Consider the following 14,731-nt stretch of genomic DNA (forward strand, 5'->3'; position numbering starts at 1 on the left):
CTCCTTCAGCTTGTTCTACAGAACAAGCTGCCAGTATTTGCCTATTAACATCAATGAATTTCTACTTGGAGAATTTCAGACATTTTCTTCTCATTCAGTTTTCTGAAATTTTTATATCCCAACACATACACAAGGGTTTAGTGGAATAAAGACGCCTACTGTGGACATATTTTACCTTTTTGATTGATAGAAAATTTGCATTATAATTTATGATATATCCATGGTAGTTTTAATATAAAAGCACTATTTTAGGTTACTTACCATTGAATAAAACCTCCTGGAAAATGTGCCACAGTTATTTGTGTTCTGGTACATTCCACCCAAGTCTAGCCCCAACACTCAAATTTGAAATAGAATTCTTAGCCACGTTACCACTGATAACTCCATCCTAGAATTTGAGAAGCCTGACTACTATTTAGTTTTTTCTATCTAGACTTAAGGCTGCTCTTACTTTGAAAAAAATGTGCAGATGAGGCCTCCAGCTGTTTTCCAGATGAGATGGGCAGAAAAGAGCTGAAAATTCTTAAGTCTCAAGGCTCAATTTACCACCTATTCCTCTTTCTGTGGAGTTTATATCCCACACCCCAAGTACATAATTGCCTTCAATTTGGCAGGACCTTAGGATCTAGAAAGAAAGATGGGATGAGAGGAGCAATTAGATAAGTATAATTTTCTCTGCCTAGTTCTTCAAAATGTAGCCCTGTACTATTTACAAAAAACAATTTTTAAATAATTTTTTTAAAAACATGGTAGCCACTTGTGGCTATTAAACACTTGAAACTGAATAATTTAATTTTTACTTTAAATCTGAAAACTGAAGGAATATATTTTTTTCTTACAAATTATTTTTTGAATAGGACTGGATTTCACTTTTACTGTTGAAAAATTAGTGTCAGAATTGAGATTTGTATATAAGCATATTCATCTAACAAAAAAAAGAAAAAAGAATTGATATATGCTGTAAGTGGAAAATACACAGCAGATTTCAAAGACTTAGGATGTGAACTATCTCGTTGATTTTTTTTTTTTTTTTTTTTTGAGATGGAGTCTTGCTCTGTTGCCCAGACTGGAGTGCAGTGGTGCGATCTTGGCTCACTGCAACCTCAAGCAATTCTCCCACCTCAGCCTCCCGAGTAGTTGAGACTTCAGGCACCTGAACTCACCACCAAAACTGGCTAATTTTTGTATTTTTAGTAGAGACGGGATTTTGCCATGTTGGCCAGGCTGGTCTCGAACTCCTGACCTCATGATCCGCCCACCTTGGCCTCCCCAAGTGCTGGGATTACAGGCGTGAGCCACTACGCCTGGCCTCTCATTGATTTTTATATTGATTACTTGTTAAAATGGTATTTTGGACATATTGGGTTACATAAACTATATTATTAAAAGTAATTTTATCTGTTTTGTAAGGTGGCTCTAAAAATACAAAATTACATATGTGGCTTGCATTGTATTGGATAGTGCTGCTCTAGCCTCAATATATCCAATCTTATTTTCCAGTCCTTCCTTCAACAGGGAAATTTCTGAGAGTTAGGAAGGGAAATCTGTACCTCACTCCTTGAACACCAAGGGAAGTATGGCTGTCTGAGCCACTGTGAGATTGCATTCAGAGGTTCTCAGTAGGGTCCTAGAGTAGTTTCCTGTGTTGCTTATTCATACCTCCATTTCCCATTATGCTAGAAATATTTGACCACAAAAATAATACTAACTGTAGTAATTATGTGAACTAATCACCACCAAAGAAGGTGATGATTATATATATTGTTAAATATTGATAGATTAACTTTGTCTCAAAAAAAAAATTTTTTTGAGATAGAGTTTCCCTCTGTCGCCAGGCTGGAGTGCAGTGGCACCAGGTTCGGCTCACTGACACCTCTGACTCCCTGGTTCAAACGATTCTCCTGTCTCAGCCTCCAAAGTAGCTGGGATTACAGGTGTATGCCACCACACCCAGCTAAGTTTTGTGTTTTTTTTTAGGAGGGACGGGATTTAACCATGTTGGCCAGACTGATCTCTATCTTCTGACCCTGTGATCCACCCATCTCAGCGTCCCAAAGTGCTGGGATTACAGGCGTGATCAACCACGCACAGCCATGTCTCAAATTTTATTAGATTATAACAACATTCATTCATATACACTTATAATCAGTCACTCAAATAGCTTTGTCATACTCTTACTTTAGACCAGGGTAGGCATGGTGGCTCAAGCCTGTAATTCCTGCATTTTGGGAGGCTGAGGCAAAAGGATTACTTGAGCCCAGCAGTTTGAGACCAGCCTGGGCAACATAGTGAGACCTCATCTCTACAAAAACATTAAAAAATTAGCCAGGTGTGGTGGCACACACCTGTGGTCCCAGCTACAAAGAAGCCTAAGGTGGGAGGATCACTTGAGCCCAGGAGGTTGAGGCTGCAGTGAGCTGTAATCATGCGAGCATACTCCAGTCTGGGTGACAGAGCAGGACCCTGTCTCAAATACACACACACACATACACACACACACATAAGAAAAAAAGGAAAAGAAGAAAACAAGTCAATAAGTAAAATAAAAATTAGACCAATTTATGAAAAGCCTTCAAAGCACTTCTATATTTTTTGCTAGAATTGATTTCAACTTTTCAATAAATACCAAAAAATGCTTATTGAATAGGTGCATTTTATAATATATCAAGGAGTTTACCAATAAGGAGATATGGGGTTTTTGTGTGTAGCGGGGTGCTTTGTAATATAATACTTGATAATAAGTTCTGGAAATAGTTTTCCTTGTTTTATATATATATATATATATATATATATATTTTTTTTTTTTTAATAGAGATGGGGTTTCACCATGTTGGCCAGGATGGTCTCGATCTCTTGACCTCGTGATCCGCCCGCCTCGACCTCCCAAAGTGCTGGGATTACAGGCGTGAGCCACCGTGCCCGGCCTAGTTTTCCATGTTTATAAAAAATTTGAGGTAGCATATAACAACCTTATAATTAGTCAATTCAAACAGAATAGAAAATATTAGCAGGAAAAAAGACCACAAATAAATTATAAAGTCAGCATCATTTCTATAATTAACTTTCAATTTGGTCTTGAGTTCCGTAGCCAAAGCAAAATGTCATACAGTATCTTATTATTTAGGAAGAGGATGTATATTTGTTACTCAAAGGAAACATAGCTTTTTCTAGCACTGAATTTCAAAAGCAATTTTTATGGGGGTCACTGTCACAAATAACATTTTAATGGCAAGTTTAGTAACATTTTATATGACTTCATATGGTAGTATCATCCAGTTGTTTTATATAAAATGTATGCATGTGATGAATAATTGTATGTTTTATTTTTACAGGAATATCGGAAAACCAAAATGAGGCACAATCAGATGTGTTGTGAGACACCACTTACCGTCACTGTTTATGTAAAATCAGGGTCAAATAGATCACATCCACCTAAAAAAGCCACTATTCTGAAGCGTCCTGTTTTTAAAGATAATTGGCAAGCATCTGACAAAAATACACATAATAACAACAAATCTAAACGCCCCAAAGGACCTTGTCTGGTTATACAGCGTCAGGAAATGACTGCTTTCTTTAAATTATTTGGTAGGTTTAAAATATTGTAATAGCGGTAATTATAAAGAACTAAAAACCTAGAATGTAAACATCTAATTGTTTTCATACTGATCAAAGAGGATATCATTATTTTTGTATTAAATTTCCCATCTCCAACCAAATTTGTTTTTGTTTTACTTAGCCTTTTTTTGTTTTTAATATTGGGTTTTTGTTTGTTTTGCTTCCTTATGAATTAAAAATTCATATTCATCTAGCTTCTAGACTACTTAAATCCATATGCCAAATGTAAATTCTGGACAATTCAACTTCATAGCCTGGTATGAGGTTTGTTTGACCTAAAGTAAAATACTATATAAAGACAGGTGAGCTAACTGACCCAGTTTGACTGAGCCTAAGGGGTTTCTCAGGACTTTCTCTGCTAAACCCAAGAAAACTAGGGAGCTTGGTCACACTAGAGAAGTTTCAGGATAACAGTTTGGGAACATTGTCAAAAATTATGCTTTATCATGTCCACATAATGAAATTAAGTTTGAATTTGTTTCGGTTATGAGACAGTGCTATTTTACTGTTACATTTTGTAGCATTGGGAAAAAGAAACTTCTTTATAGTACTGTACTCCTAACAAAGAAAGAGAGGAATTTTTTTTGAGGTAGGGTAATAAGGTAAACAGATTAGAAAAAGGGGTAGAATAGATGAGTTCTGAAAAATAGTTGGAGTCATGAATCAAGTCAAGTAGATGCTACAGTCTGGTAGATCTAGGTAACAAACTTCCTTGTTTCTAGAGGAAGGTCAGGTGCATTAAAACAAGCTAGTTACGATTTAAAGAAAAGCAAAATGTAAAAATGAGATTGGACAAAAAAAGATGAAAAAGGAAAAATATAAGGAATATAAGTAGAAAAAGATATAAAGATGCTTCCCTATCAGGATTTAGAATGTTAATAAAAGTTCTCCTTTTCATTAAGAGCAGAACAAAATTACTACCTGCAAACTTTTTTAGTACCCAAAACTCATCATGAGATACAAGGGAAAATACCTGACTGTACCATTTTAGATAACTTAAGAAATATAAACAGAATTACTAGGCCAGGCGAGGTGGCTCATGCCTGTAATCCCAGCACTTTGGGAGGCCGAGGGGGGAGGATCATTTGAGGCCAAGAGTTCGAGACTAGCCAGGCCCACATGGTGAAACCCCATCAGCCATGGTGGCACATGCCTGTAATCCCAGCTATCTGGGAGGGAGGCAAGATAATCACCTGAACCCAGGAGGTGGAGGCTACAGAGGCAAGATAATCACCTGAACCCAGGAGGTGGAGGCTACAGTTGAGCCGAGATCATGCCACTGCACTCCAGCCTGGGCAACAGAGCAAGATTCTTTCTCAAAAAAGAAAATGCCAGGTGTGGTGGCTGATGCCTGTGGCTCTTTGGGAGGCCGAGGCAGGTGGATTGCTTGAGCTTAAGAGTTCGAGATCAGCCTGGGGCAAAGTGGTGAAACCCCTTCTTTACAATACAAAAAAAGTTACCTGGGCATGGTGGCGTGCACCTGTAATCCCAGCTATTTGGGGGGATGAGGTGGGAGGATCTCTTGAACTCAGAAGGTTGAGGCTACAGGTGAGTCAACATCATGCCACTGCACTCCAGCCTGGTTGACAAAGTGAGACCCTGTTTAAAACAGGAAAAAAAATTAACAAGGCAGAAATTATTATTCTCTGGAAATCAGTAGTTATTCTTGGAACTTTCCATGTATTTGACAACATTGATGATAGTTTAGTATACACAAATGAATAGAAGTTATGCCTTTTTTCTTAAAATGAGGGAGAGGAGCCTGGCATGGCAGCATGTTCCTGTAGTTCCAGCTACTCAGGAGTCTGAAGCCAGAGGATCACTTGAACCCAGGAGTTCAAGGCCAGCCTGGACAACATAGTGAGACCCTTTGTCTAAAAAAAAAAGGGGGGGTGAGACTGGAAAAAAAGCAGATTTTTCTAGATTACATTCTGACAACTATTAATATATTTTGAGATTATATAGTTTAGCCCTTTAAAATTGAAATAAATATTTTACCTACGTTCTAGATGTTATTACTTTAAACAATGTGTTTGTTGGTTATTTTATCCTAATAGTTTTTTCAAAATGTTAATTATAAATAACTAATGAATTATGAATCATTTTTATATAGACATTTTCATATGTATTTGAGTAACAGAAAGTGGAATAGAGATAAATAGTAGAGAAGAATGCAAAACTAAAAATACTATTGGATATTCAGTAAACCAAACACTTCTACCATTTCCCTTCCAATCTGAGCCATATATTAAGGCAAATCAGATGGGATGATGAAGGATAAGGCAGTAGTTTTTTGTACAATCCTTGCAATGGTAAATACACCCAAGAACTGAAAACTACACCTTAGGCAACCCGGTTCATTCATTTTTGTTTTATTTCTAAGTACTGTGTATAATCTCTTGACACAGAAGTTAATTCTTCAAAAGGAAACATTCTGTTTTTAAAAGACAAGTTATAGCTGTCTTTTGTTGTAGATGATGATTTAATTCAAGATTTCTTGTGGATGGATTGCTGCTGTAAAATTGCAGACAAGGTAAATTTTTTAACAGTATAACCATTAACCAGCATTATAATGTAACTGAACCATTAGAGCTTCTTTATTTTTTTCCTGTGGTTTGTAACCATTAGAGCTTTAATGAGACCTTATAGGAATTTTCTCTTATTAGTTATGGTTAAGAAAAGAGCCAGCAGCCAGGTGCAGCAGCTCACACCTGTAATCCCAACACTTTGGGAGGCTGAGGTGGGCAGATCACTTGAAGCCAGGAGTTGGAGACCAGCCTGGGCAACATAGTGAGACCCCTATCTCTACAAAAAAAATTAAAAATTAACCGGGCGTGGTAGCATGCACCTGTAGTCCCAGCCACCCTGCTGAGGTAGGAGGATCACTTGAACCCAGGAGTTGGAGGATACAGTGAGCTCTGATCGATTGTGCCACTGCATTCCAGCCTAGACAACTGGAATGCAAGACTCTGTCTCTTAATTAATTAAGTTAAAATTTAAAAAAGAGCTAGCCTGCACTATTCCTTCAAAGCAGAATCCTTACACATTAATTTCTGGAATTAGCATATAGCATAGATTCAGCCTATACTTGAGGAATTGTAGAATATTATTGATTATATTTAAATGACCTTAAATCTATATCTGATTGAAAAACAAAACAGGTGTGTCAGCTTACACCTGGATTTTCAACACTTTGGAAGGCCATGACAAGAGGATCACTTAAGCCCAGGAGTTCCTAGGCTTGGCAACATAGGGAGACTTGGGCTCTATTAAAAAAAAAAAAAATTAGCTGGACATGGTAACTCACACCTGTAGTCCCAGCTACTTAGGAGGCTGAGGCAGGAGGATTGCTTGAACCAGGGAGGTCAAGGCTGTAGTGAGCTGTGATACCACCACTGCACTCCAACCTGGGTGACAGTGCAAGACCCTGTCTCAGAAACAAACAAATAAAAACCAAAAAACACACAAACAAAAAATCACTACAGACTAAATACATTTTGATCAGTTATTACCTTTTATCAGGCTGTGGAGAAAAAAAATTCTTGAGATTTGCTTTACTAAGGCAGTCTGCATTTTAATATTTTATAAGTAACTCAGAGAAAAATCTAATTTTGTAGGGTAAAATTAGTTTAACATGTTCTTTAGGAATCAGTGTTTTATAAAAGAATGTCTAACTTACACACTGGGAGCAGCAATGTTTCTATGTTCTTTAGATTTTGTTGAATGGTTAAAATTTCAGCTTTGTGGCTCACACCTGTGATCCCAGTGCTTTGGGAGACTGAAGCGGGTGGATAACCTGAGGTCAGGAGTTCAGTACCAGCCTGGCCAACATGGAGAAACCCCGTGTCTACTCAAAAATACAAAAATTAGCTGGACTATGGTGGCCTGCACCCATAGTCCCAGCTACTTGGGAGGCTGAGACAAGAGAATTGCTTGATCTCAGGAGGCAGAGGTTGCAGTGAGCCAAGACTGTGCCACTGGACTCCAGCCAAGGTGACAGAGCAAGACTCTGTCTCAAAAATAAATAAATAAATAATGAAATAAAATTTCAGCTTTGTATTTTTCAATTCTTTTCTTTTAGAAAAAACTTCCTCATGCTATCTAGTCTAAGAATTTTCAGCTTTGTAAATGCCTTTTTATACCAGGCAGTCATATTTGATAATTAAGCGTGACTTTACATCACTGCTAGCCAACAGTAAAGGGAATGACTGGAAGGTTAGCTTATGATTATACTCACAAAGTTAGTACTGTGGTGAACATTTTTATTTAAGCTTAAGATGACAGGGATACACTAGAAGAAGGTTTATAAAGTTTTCTAAATTTCATTTTGGGAAATTTGAAACATACACAATTTAAAGTAAATAGAATAGAGCAAAGAGCCTCCATGTGCCTCTCATGTAGCTACAACAGATCATCAACTGTGACCATTCTTGTTTTTTCTAATGCCTCTCACCAAAAACTGGATTATTTTGAGGATGATCCCAGACTTTCTGACATTTTATCCATAAACATTTCATAATGTATCACTAAAAGTTAAGGGATATTTTAAAACAATTACAATGTCATGACAATTTTAAAATTAACATTAATGCTGTAATATCAAATATCCAATTCATGTGGAGTCATGGTTTTAAACTTTGTGGTTTTAAGGTGCATTAAAGTTGCTGCACAGAAGGGGGCAGTGTTTGAAAAGTAACTAACCAGGGGTACTGTATCTTAACACTATTCCAAGAATCCTTTATTGAAGTTACTTTGAAAACTTGGTATCACCTTTGTGGCAAATCCTGTTACAATAGAATGAATAAATGTCTTATGAGAGAGAATCTGATACGTTATTATAACTTGTTTTGAATTTGGACAGAACCTGGCATATATCCTAGTATCAGGCTAGAGATGTATCTCTCTTAATGATACATTTAAAACACAGTCTGCTCATGAAAATAGAGCCTTGTTATTCTAATTTCTGAAGTCATTTGGAAGTCATTTTTAAAAGTTATTTTAAAAAATGCGTATGGATGTCCGCAACTAACTCAAAGGGCTTAGAAAAAATTATATATACACATACATATACACAAATAGAGGTATAAAACATGGCAAATTTGGTGGATCTAAGTGAGGATGCATGGCTATTCATTTTGCTGTTCAATTTCTCTATAGGTTTGAAATTTAAATTAGATAAAAGTGGGATTTTAGCTCAAAAAACTATTGGCTATAATAAAACTTAGGAGTCCATTCTAGTTAATAATGATATAAAAAATAGTCAAGAACTACTTTTCACTGTTCACATGGTGGATTACAGGAAGTCAAAATGTAAGTACATAATTATAAGTAACACTTTATTGTTTTAGCATATTCATCAGAAAATTTTAACTATTTTAAAGCAGTTTTATTTATGAAAGCAAAATATTAATTTTTAACTTTTTTCCTTATAGTATCTTTTGGCAATGACCTTTGTTTATTTCAAGAGGGCTAAATTTACTATAAGTGAGCATACCAGGATAAATTTCTTTATTGCTCTGTAAGTATACTTTATACTAAGTGATTTTTGTGTTATCTATTATATATATGATACCTTATTTAAAACAGAGGCTGTTTAAAACCTTATGTATATCTTTGAATAGTCCTGTATAAATGCTATACATTCTTTACTTTATTAGGATATTATTATGCTTTTTTCACTTACCTTATCATGCTATATGCCTAAGATTTCTTGTTCAGTATTCCACTTCAGTCTGTATTGGATGTTTTACATTTTCCAGAATGCTTCCATATAAATTATCCCAAAGTCTCCTCTTTGTGACTTAGATATTTTTTAAAACCAGAATATTCTCTGAAATTTTCAATTAATATGTAGTAAAAATCACTATCATCATTCCCCTTTTACATTGAACAACTTGTGGAAAATGCTCTAAACATAGTCTTTGTGGATCTATATCTACAACATAGGCATTATCCATATTTGATACCTTTAATATTCACTGGCTTCTTTACTAAACACACTAAGCTGTGACAAAGGAATACAGTTTATTTTCCATTTCTTCCGTTGACTTTATATTAGTTTATATTATCATTGTAATCTGAAATGGTTTTCCAATTTATAAATCAGAATTCATTTAGAATCAGTATAATTTAAGAATATATTTCCGGCCAGGTGTGGTGGGTCACACCTGTAATCCCAGCATTTTGGGAGTCTAAGGCGGGTGGATCATCTGAGGTCGGGAGTTCGATACCAGCCTGGCCAACATGGTGAAAGCTCGTCTCTACTAGAAATATAAAAATTAGCCGGGCATGGTGGTGGGCACCTATAATCCCAACTACTAGGGAGGCTGAAGCAGGAGAATTGTTTGAACCTAGGAGGTGGAGTTTGCAGTGAGCCAAAATCACACCACTGCTCTCCAGCCTGGGAGGTGGAGTGAGACTCCATTTCAGAAAAAAAATGTGTGTGTGTATATATATGTATACACACATGTACATATATATATTTGGATATAATGCTGCAGTTGGGAATGTGTGAAAATATATATATATATATATATATATATTGAGATGGAGTCTCAATCTGTCACCCAGGCTGGAGTGCAATGGTGCAATCTTGGCTTACTGCAACCTCCGCCTGCTGGGTTCAAGTGATTCTCCTGCCTCAGCCTCCCAAGTAGCTGGGATTACAGGAGCCTGCTACCACACCAAACTAATTTTTTGAATTTTTAGTAGAGACTGGGTTTCACCATGTTGGCCAGGCTGATCTTGGACTCCTGACCTCAAGTGATCCACTCACTTGAGCCTCAGCCTCCCAAAATGCTAGGATTACAGGCGTAAGCCACCACACCCAGCCACATGAATATAATTTTAAGTGTTTAACCAGAGAACACATATAAAACATATTTAAGTTGAATACCACAATAGCTATCAGCACTGAAGAATAAGTTTTTACTCAAAGTGTATTTAATTCAGAATCAAAGACTTATTAAAGAAATAGGACTAACCTGGGTACAGTGTCTCATGCCTGTAATCCCAGGACTTTGGGAGACTGGGGCAGGAGGACTACTTCAGGCCAGAAGTCCAAGAACAGCCTGGACAACATAGCAAGCCTCTACAAAATAAAATAGCCAGGCATGGTGGCATGTGCCTGTAGTGCCAGCTACTTGGGAGGCTGAGATAAACAGGATCACTTGAGCCCAGGAGTTCAAGGCTGCAGTGAGCTTTGATCACTACTGTATTCAAGCCTGGACAACAGAACAAAAACACTGTCAGAAAAAAAAAAGAAAGAAAAATATAGGACTAGAAGAAACTGATTTCTACATGTATTCAGGAGATACATTTTCCAGTACATAGGGAAAAATGAACTCAAAATTGGGGACAATTGCTAAATCGGAAAAATAGAATAGTATTAGCTAATACTGAGTATTATGTGCAAAGCACCACAAAAAATTTTAATATAATATTAACTCATTTAATCTTCCCTATGAAATTTTGTATTATACCTGTTTTACAGATGAGGAAACTGAGACTTAGGAAGAATAAGTACTTTGTTTTGTTTAGTTTTGTTTTGAGATAGAGTCTTGCTCTGTCAGTCAGGCTGGAGTGCAATGGCTTGGTCTCAGCTCACTGCAACCTCCGCCTCCCGAGTTCAAGTGATTTTCCTGCCTCAGCCTCCCAAGTAACTGGGATTACAGGTGCCTGCCACCATGCCTGGCTAATTTTTGTATTTTCAGTAGAGATGGGGTTTCACCATGTTGGCCAGGCTGATCTCAAACTCCTGACCTTGCGATCTGCCCACCTAGGCCTCCCAAAGTGCTGGGATTACAGGCATGAGCCACCGTGCGCGGCCGAAGATTAAGTACTTTCTAAGAGCAAACAAGTTAGTAAGCAGCAAAGCAGGGGCACAAACTCAGGAGTGGTTTATCAATGACCAAATTCAGCCATCGACCACTAAGTTAAATTGTTGTTTATATATCTCAGTATTGTATCTGTATGTTGATGCAATATTTATTTTGTAGTTTTTTTTTTACCTGAGAATTAAAAACAAACCAAAAGAAGCTTCAGTTTAAATCTAGTTACTAGATGCCTGAAAATGAATTTGTTTTGTTTTGTAAACAAATTCATTTTATTATCAGTAGAGCACTAGTCAGTTTATGCAATACAATTATCTGTCAGATTTTATTGCATGTTGTATTATATAAGTTCCATATTAAAAATAACATGTATTATAATTTCCATTTTAAGTCTAATCATACTTTTTGTATGGACTCAATAGTTCTCATTAAATATTTCAGCCATAGTTCTAAAACTCAAGTTCTTTTCCTTTCTACATAGTTTCTTATAATGTTTCCTTTCTGTATATTATTATTTTTTTTTTTTCAAAACAGTCTTGCTCTGTCGCCCAGGCTGAAGTGCAGTGGCGCAATCTCGGCTCACCACAACGTCCATGCAGTTGAACTCAACTGCACATTCAAGTGATTCTCCTGCCTCAGCCTCCCAAGTAGCTGAGATTACAGGCAAATGCCACCACGCCCAGCTAATTTTTTTTTTTAATTTTTATTAGAGATGGGGTTTCACCATGTTAGCCAGGATAGTTTTGATCTCCTGACCTCATGATCCGCCTGCCTTGGCCTCCCAAAGTGCTGGTATGACAGGTGTGAGCCACCACGCCCGTCCTCCTTTAGACTCTGAACTATTATTATTCTTCCACATTCCCTTTCAGAATTATTTGTTTCATATTTCTTGCCTTCTCTACTTAATTGTAGGCTCCTTATGGGCAAGGAACATAAAACTCGTTATTTCATCCTCTGATTACCAACATATGGGAGGTTCTTAATTTTTATTTATTTTTTTTATTTTAGACAAGGTCTCACTCCGCCATCCAAGTTGGAGTGCAATGGCATGATCTTGGCTCACTACAGCCTCTGCCTCTACAGTTCAAGTGATCTTCCTGCCTTAGCCTCCTGAGTAGCTGGGACAACAGGCTCACACTACCACAGCTGGCTAATGTTTTTTTTTTTCTTGTAGAGGTGAAGTTTTCCCATGTTGCTCAGGCTGGTCTGAAATTCCTGACTTCAAGCCATCCACCCACCTCGACTTCCCAAAGTGCTGGAATTACAGGCATGAGCCATACACTTGGCCTTCTGGCTGTTTTTAAGACCTCTTTTTCTTTGGTGTTTGGCACTGGTTTCTTTTTAATAACCTGCTTGGGATTTGGTAAGCTTTCTGGATTTGAAGATTAATTATGAATTTTTTTGTTTTTGTTTTATTACTTTTTTCTCTCTCTCTTTTTTCTCCCCCAGGACTCAGCTGAGGGCAGGGGGCGTTGCTGCCAACCGCCCCAGGGCCCAGCCTGAGCCCTTTTGTTTTTTGAGACAGTCTTGCTCTGTCACCCAGGCTGGAATGCAGTGGTGCCATCTCGGCTTACTGCAGCCTCCGCCTCTGGTTCAATTCTCCTGAGTAGCTGGGATTACAGGTACTAAAAATACAAAACTTAGCCACCATGCCCAGCTAATTTTTGTATTTTTAGTAGAGATGGGGTTTCACCATATTGGCCAGGCTGGCCTTGAACTCCCGACCTCAGGTGATCCACCCACCTCAGCCTCCCAAAGTGCTGGGATTACAAGCGTGAGCCACCATGCCTGACCTGAAGATTGATGCCTTTCAACAGACAACTCAAAAAATTCTATCCACTGTCTTCAAATATTCCCCTTCCTCTGCTATCTCGTTTTGAAAACAGTTAAACTTGTTATGCCTCACTCAGTCTTCCACATCACTTGCCTTTGATCTTTTCTTTTCTTTCTCTTTCTTTTTCTTTCTTTCTCTTCTCTCCCTCCCTCCCTTCCTTCCTCACCTCACTTCTTCTTTCTTTCTCTTTCTTTCTTCTTTCTCTTTCTCTTTCTCTTCTCTCTCTCCCTCCCTCACTTCTTTCTTCTTTCTCTTTCTTTCTTTCATTCTTTCTCTCTCTCTCTTTCTTTGAGTTTCACTCTAGGTTGGAGTGCTTCTTTCTTTTTCCCACCCTCCCTCCTCCCCTTCCCCTTCCCCTTCCCCTTCTTCCTTCCTTCCTTCCTTTCTTTCCATCTTTCCTTCCTTCCTCAGAGTCTCACTCTAGGCTGTAGTGCAGTGGTGTGATCTCAACTCACTGCAATCTCCACCTCCCGGGATCAAGCAATCCTCCCACCTCAACCTCTCAAATAGCTGGGGACACAGGCATGCACCACCACACCCAGCTAATTTTGTATTTTTTTGTAGAGACGGAATTTCTCCATGTTGCCCAGGCTGGGTCTCAAACTCCTGAACTCAACCAATCCACCTGCCTTGACATCCTAAAGTGCTGGGATTACAGGCATGAGCTACCACCGCACCCATCCCCATCTTTGCTATTTTCTATCTATGTTTCTTTGGGCTGTATTTTGGATCATTTATTTAGATTTATCTTTCAGTTCACTAATCTTATCTGCGTCTTATGTCTAATGTGCTAGTTAATTTCATTATAAAATTTTCCATTTATAAAAGTTCTATTTTCTTATATTTCAAATATACTTATCCATTTATCATATTATCAAGATACTTTTAATTTTTTTACATATACTGGAGATAATTATTCTTATATTTTTGCGTCTATTCCAGTATCTGTTTCTGCTCTTGGTATCTTGTTCCCTTATGTGTTTTGTAATATTTTTATTGTAAGTTGACCATTTTTCTTGGAATGTCATCTGTGGGATTTGTATTATTTCCAATGAGAACTCTAACCCATCCTTATTTTTTCTCTTACTACTTTTAAGATTTACTCTTTATCACCGGTTTTGAGCAATTTGATTATGCTGTTTATTGGTTTAATTTTCTTCATGTTTCATGTGCTCTGAAGTTCATTAAACTTCATTGTAGGTTTATAGTTTTTATTAAATTTCAAAAACTTTCAGCTGTTATTCCTTCAAATGTCTTCTGTCCACCTGATTTTCTGTCTGACCTTTTCAGATTACAGGGCTCTGAAAGAGTCCTGCATTGTCATTGATACTGGCCATCAGAGTCTCCAGTTCCACCTATTTATTGAAGTCCCACATCAAACTGATGCTGTTTATTTTTTCTTAATTTAATTTCTTTTTCTTTTCTTTTCTTTTTCTTTTTCTTTTTCTTT

General features: G+C 37.3%; 1 protein-coding gene across 1 annotated transcript in view; it reads left to right on the top strand.

Moving 5' to 3' along the window:
- The first annotated feature begins 2,946 nt into the window (after nt 1-2,946).
- The window catches only part of SPDYA (speedy/RINGO cell cycle regulator family member A), a 34,387-nt gene continuing 22,602 nt past the window's right edge, over nt 2,947-14,731 (top strand). Inside the window, exons 1-3 of the mRNA XM_012475440.3 lie at nt 2,947-3,585; nt 6,090-6,148; nt 9,048-9,133. Coding sequence (XP_012330863.1) covers nt 3,351-3,585; nt 6,090-6,148; nt 9,048-9,133 — 380 coding nt within the window. The 5' untranslated portion in view covers nt 2,947-3,350. The remainder of the gene's footprint in view (nt 3,586-6,089; nt 6,149-9,047; nt 9,134-14,731) is intronic.

Source organism: Aotus nancymaae, unplaced genomic scaffold, assembly GCF_030222135.1.
Source record: "Aotus nancymaae isolate 86718 unplaced genomic scaffold, 86718_ANA_hifiasm-v0.15.2.pri h1tg000057l, whole genome shotgun sequence".
In the NCBI taxonomy this organism is placed as follows: domain Eukaryota; kingdom Metazoa; phylum Chordata; class Mammalia; order Primates; family Aotidae; genus Aotus; species Aotus nancymaae.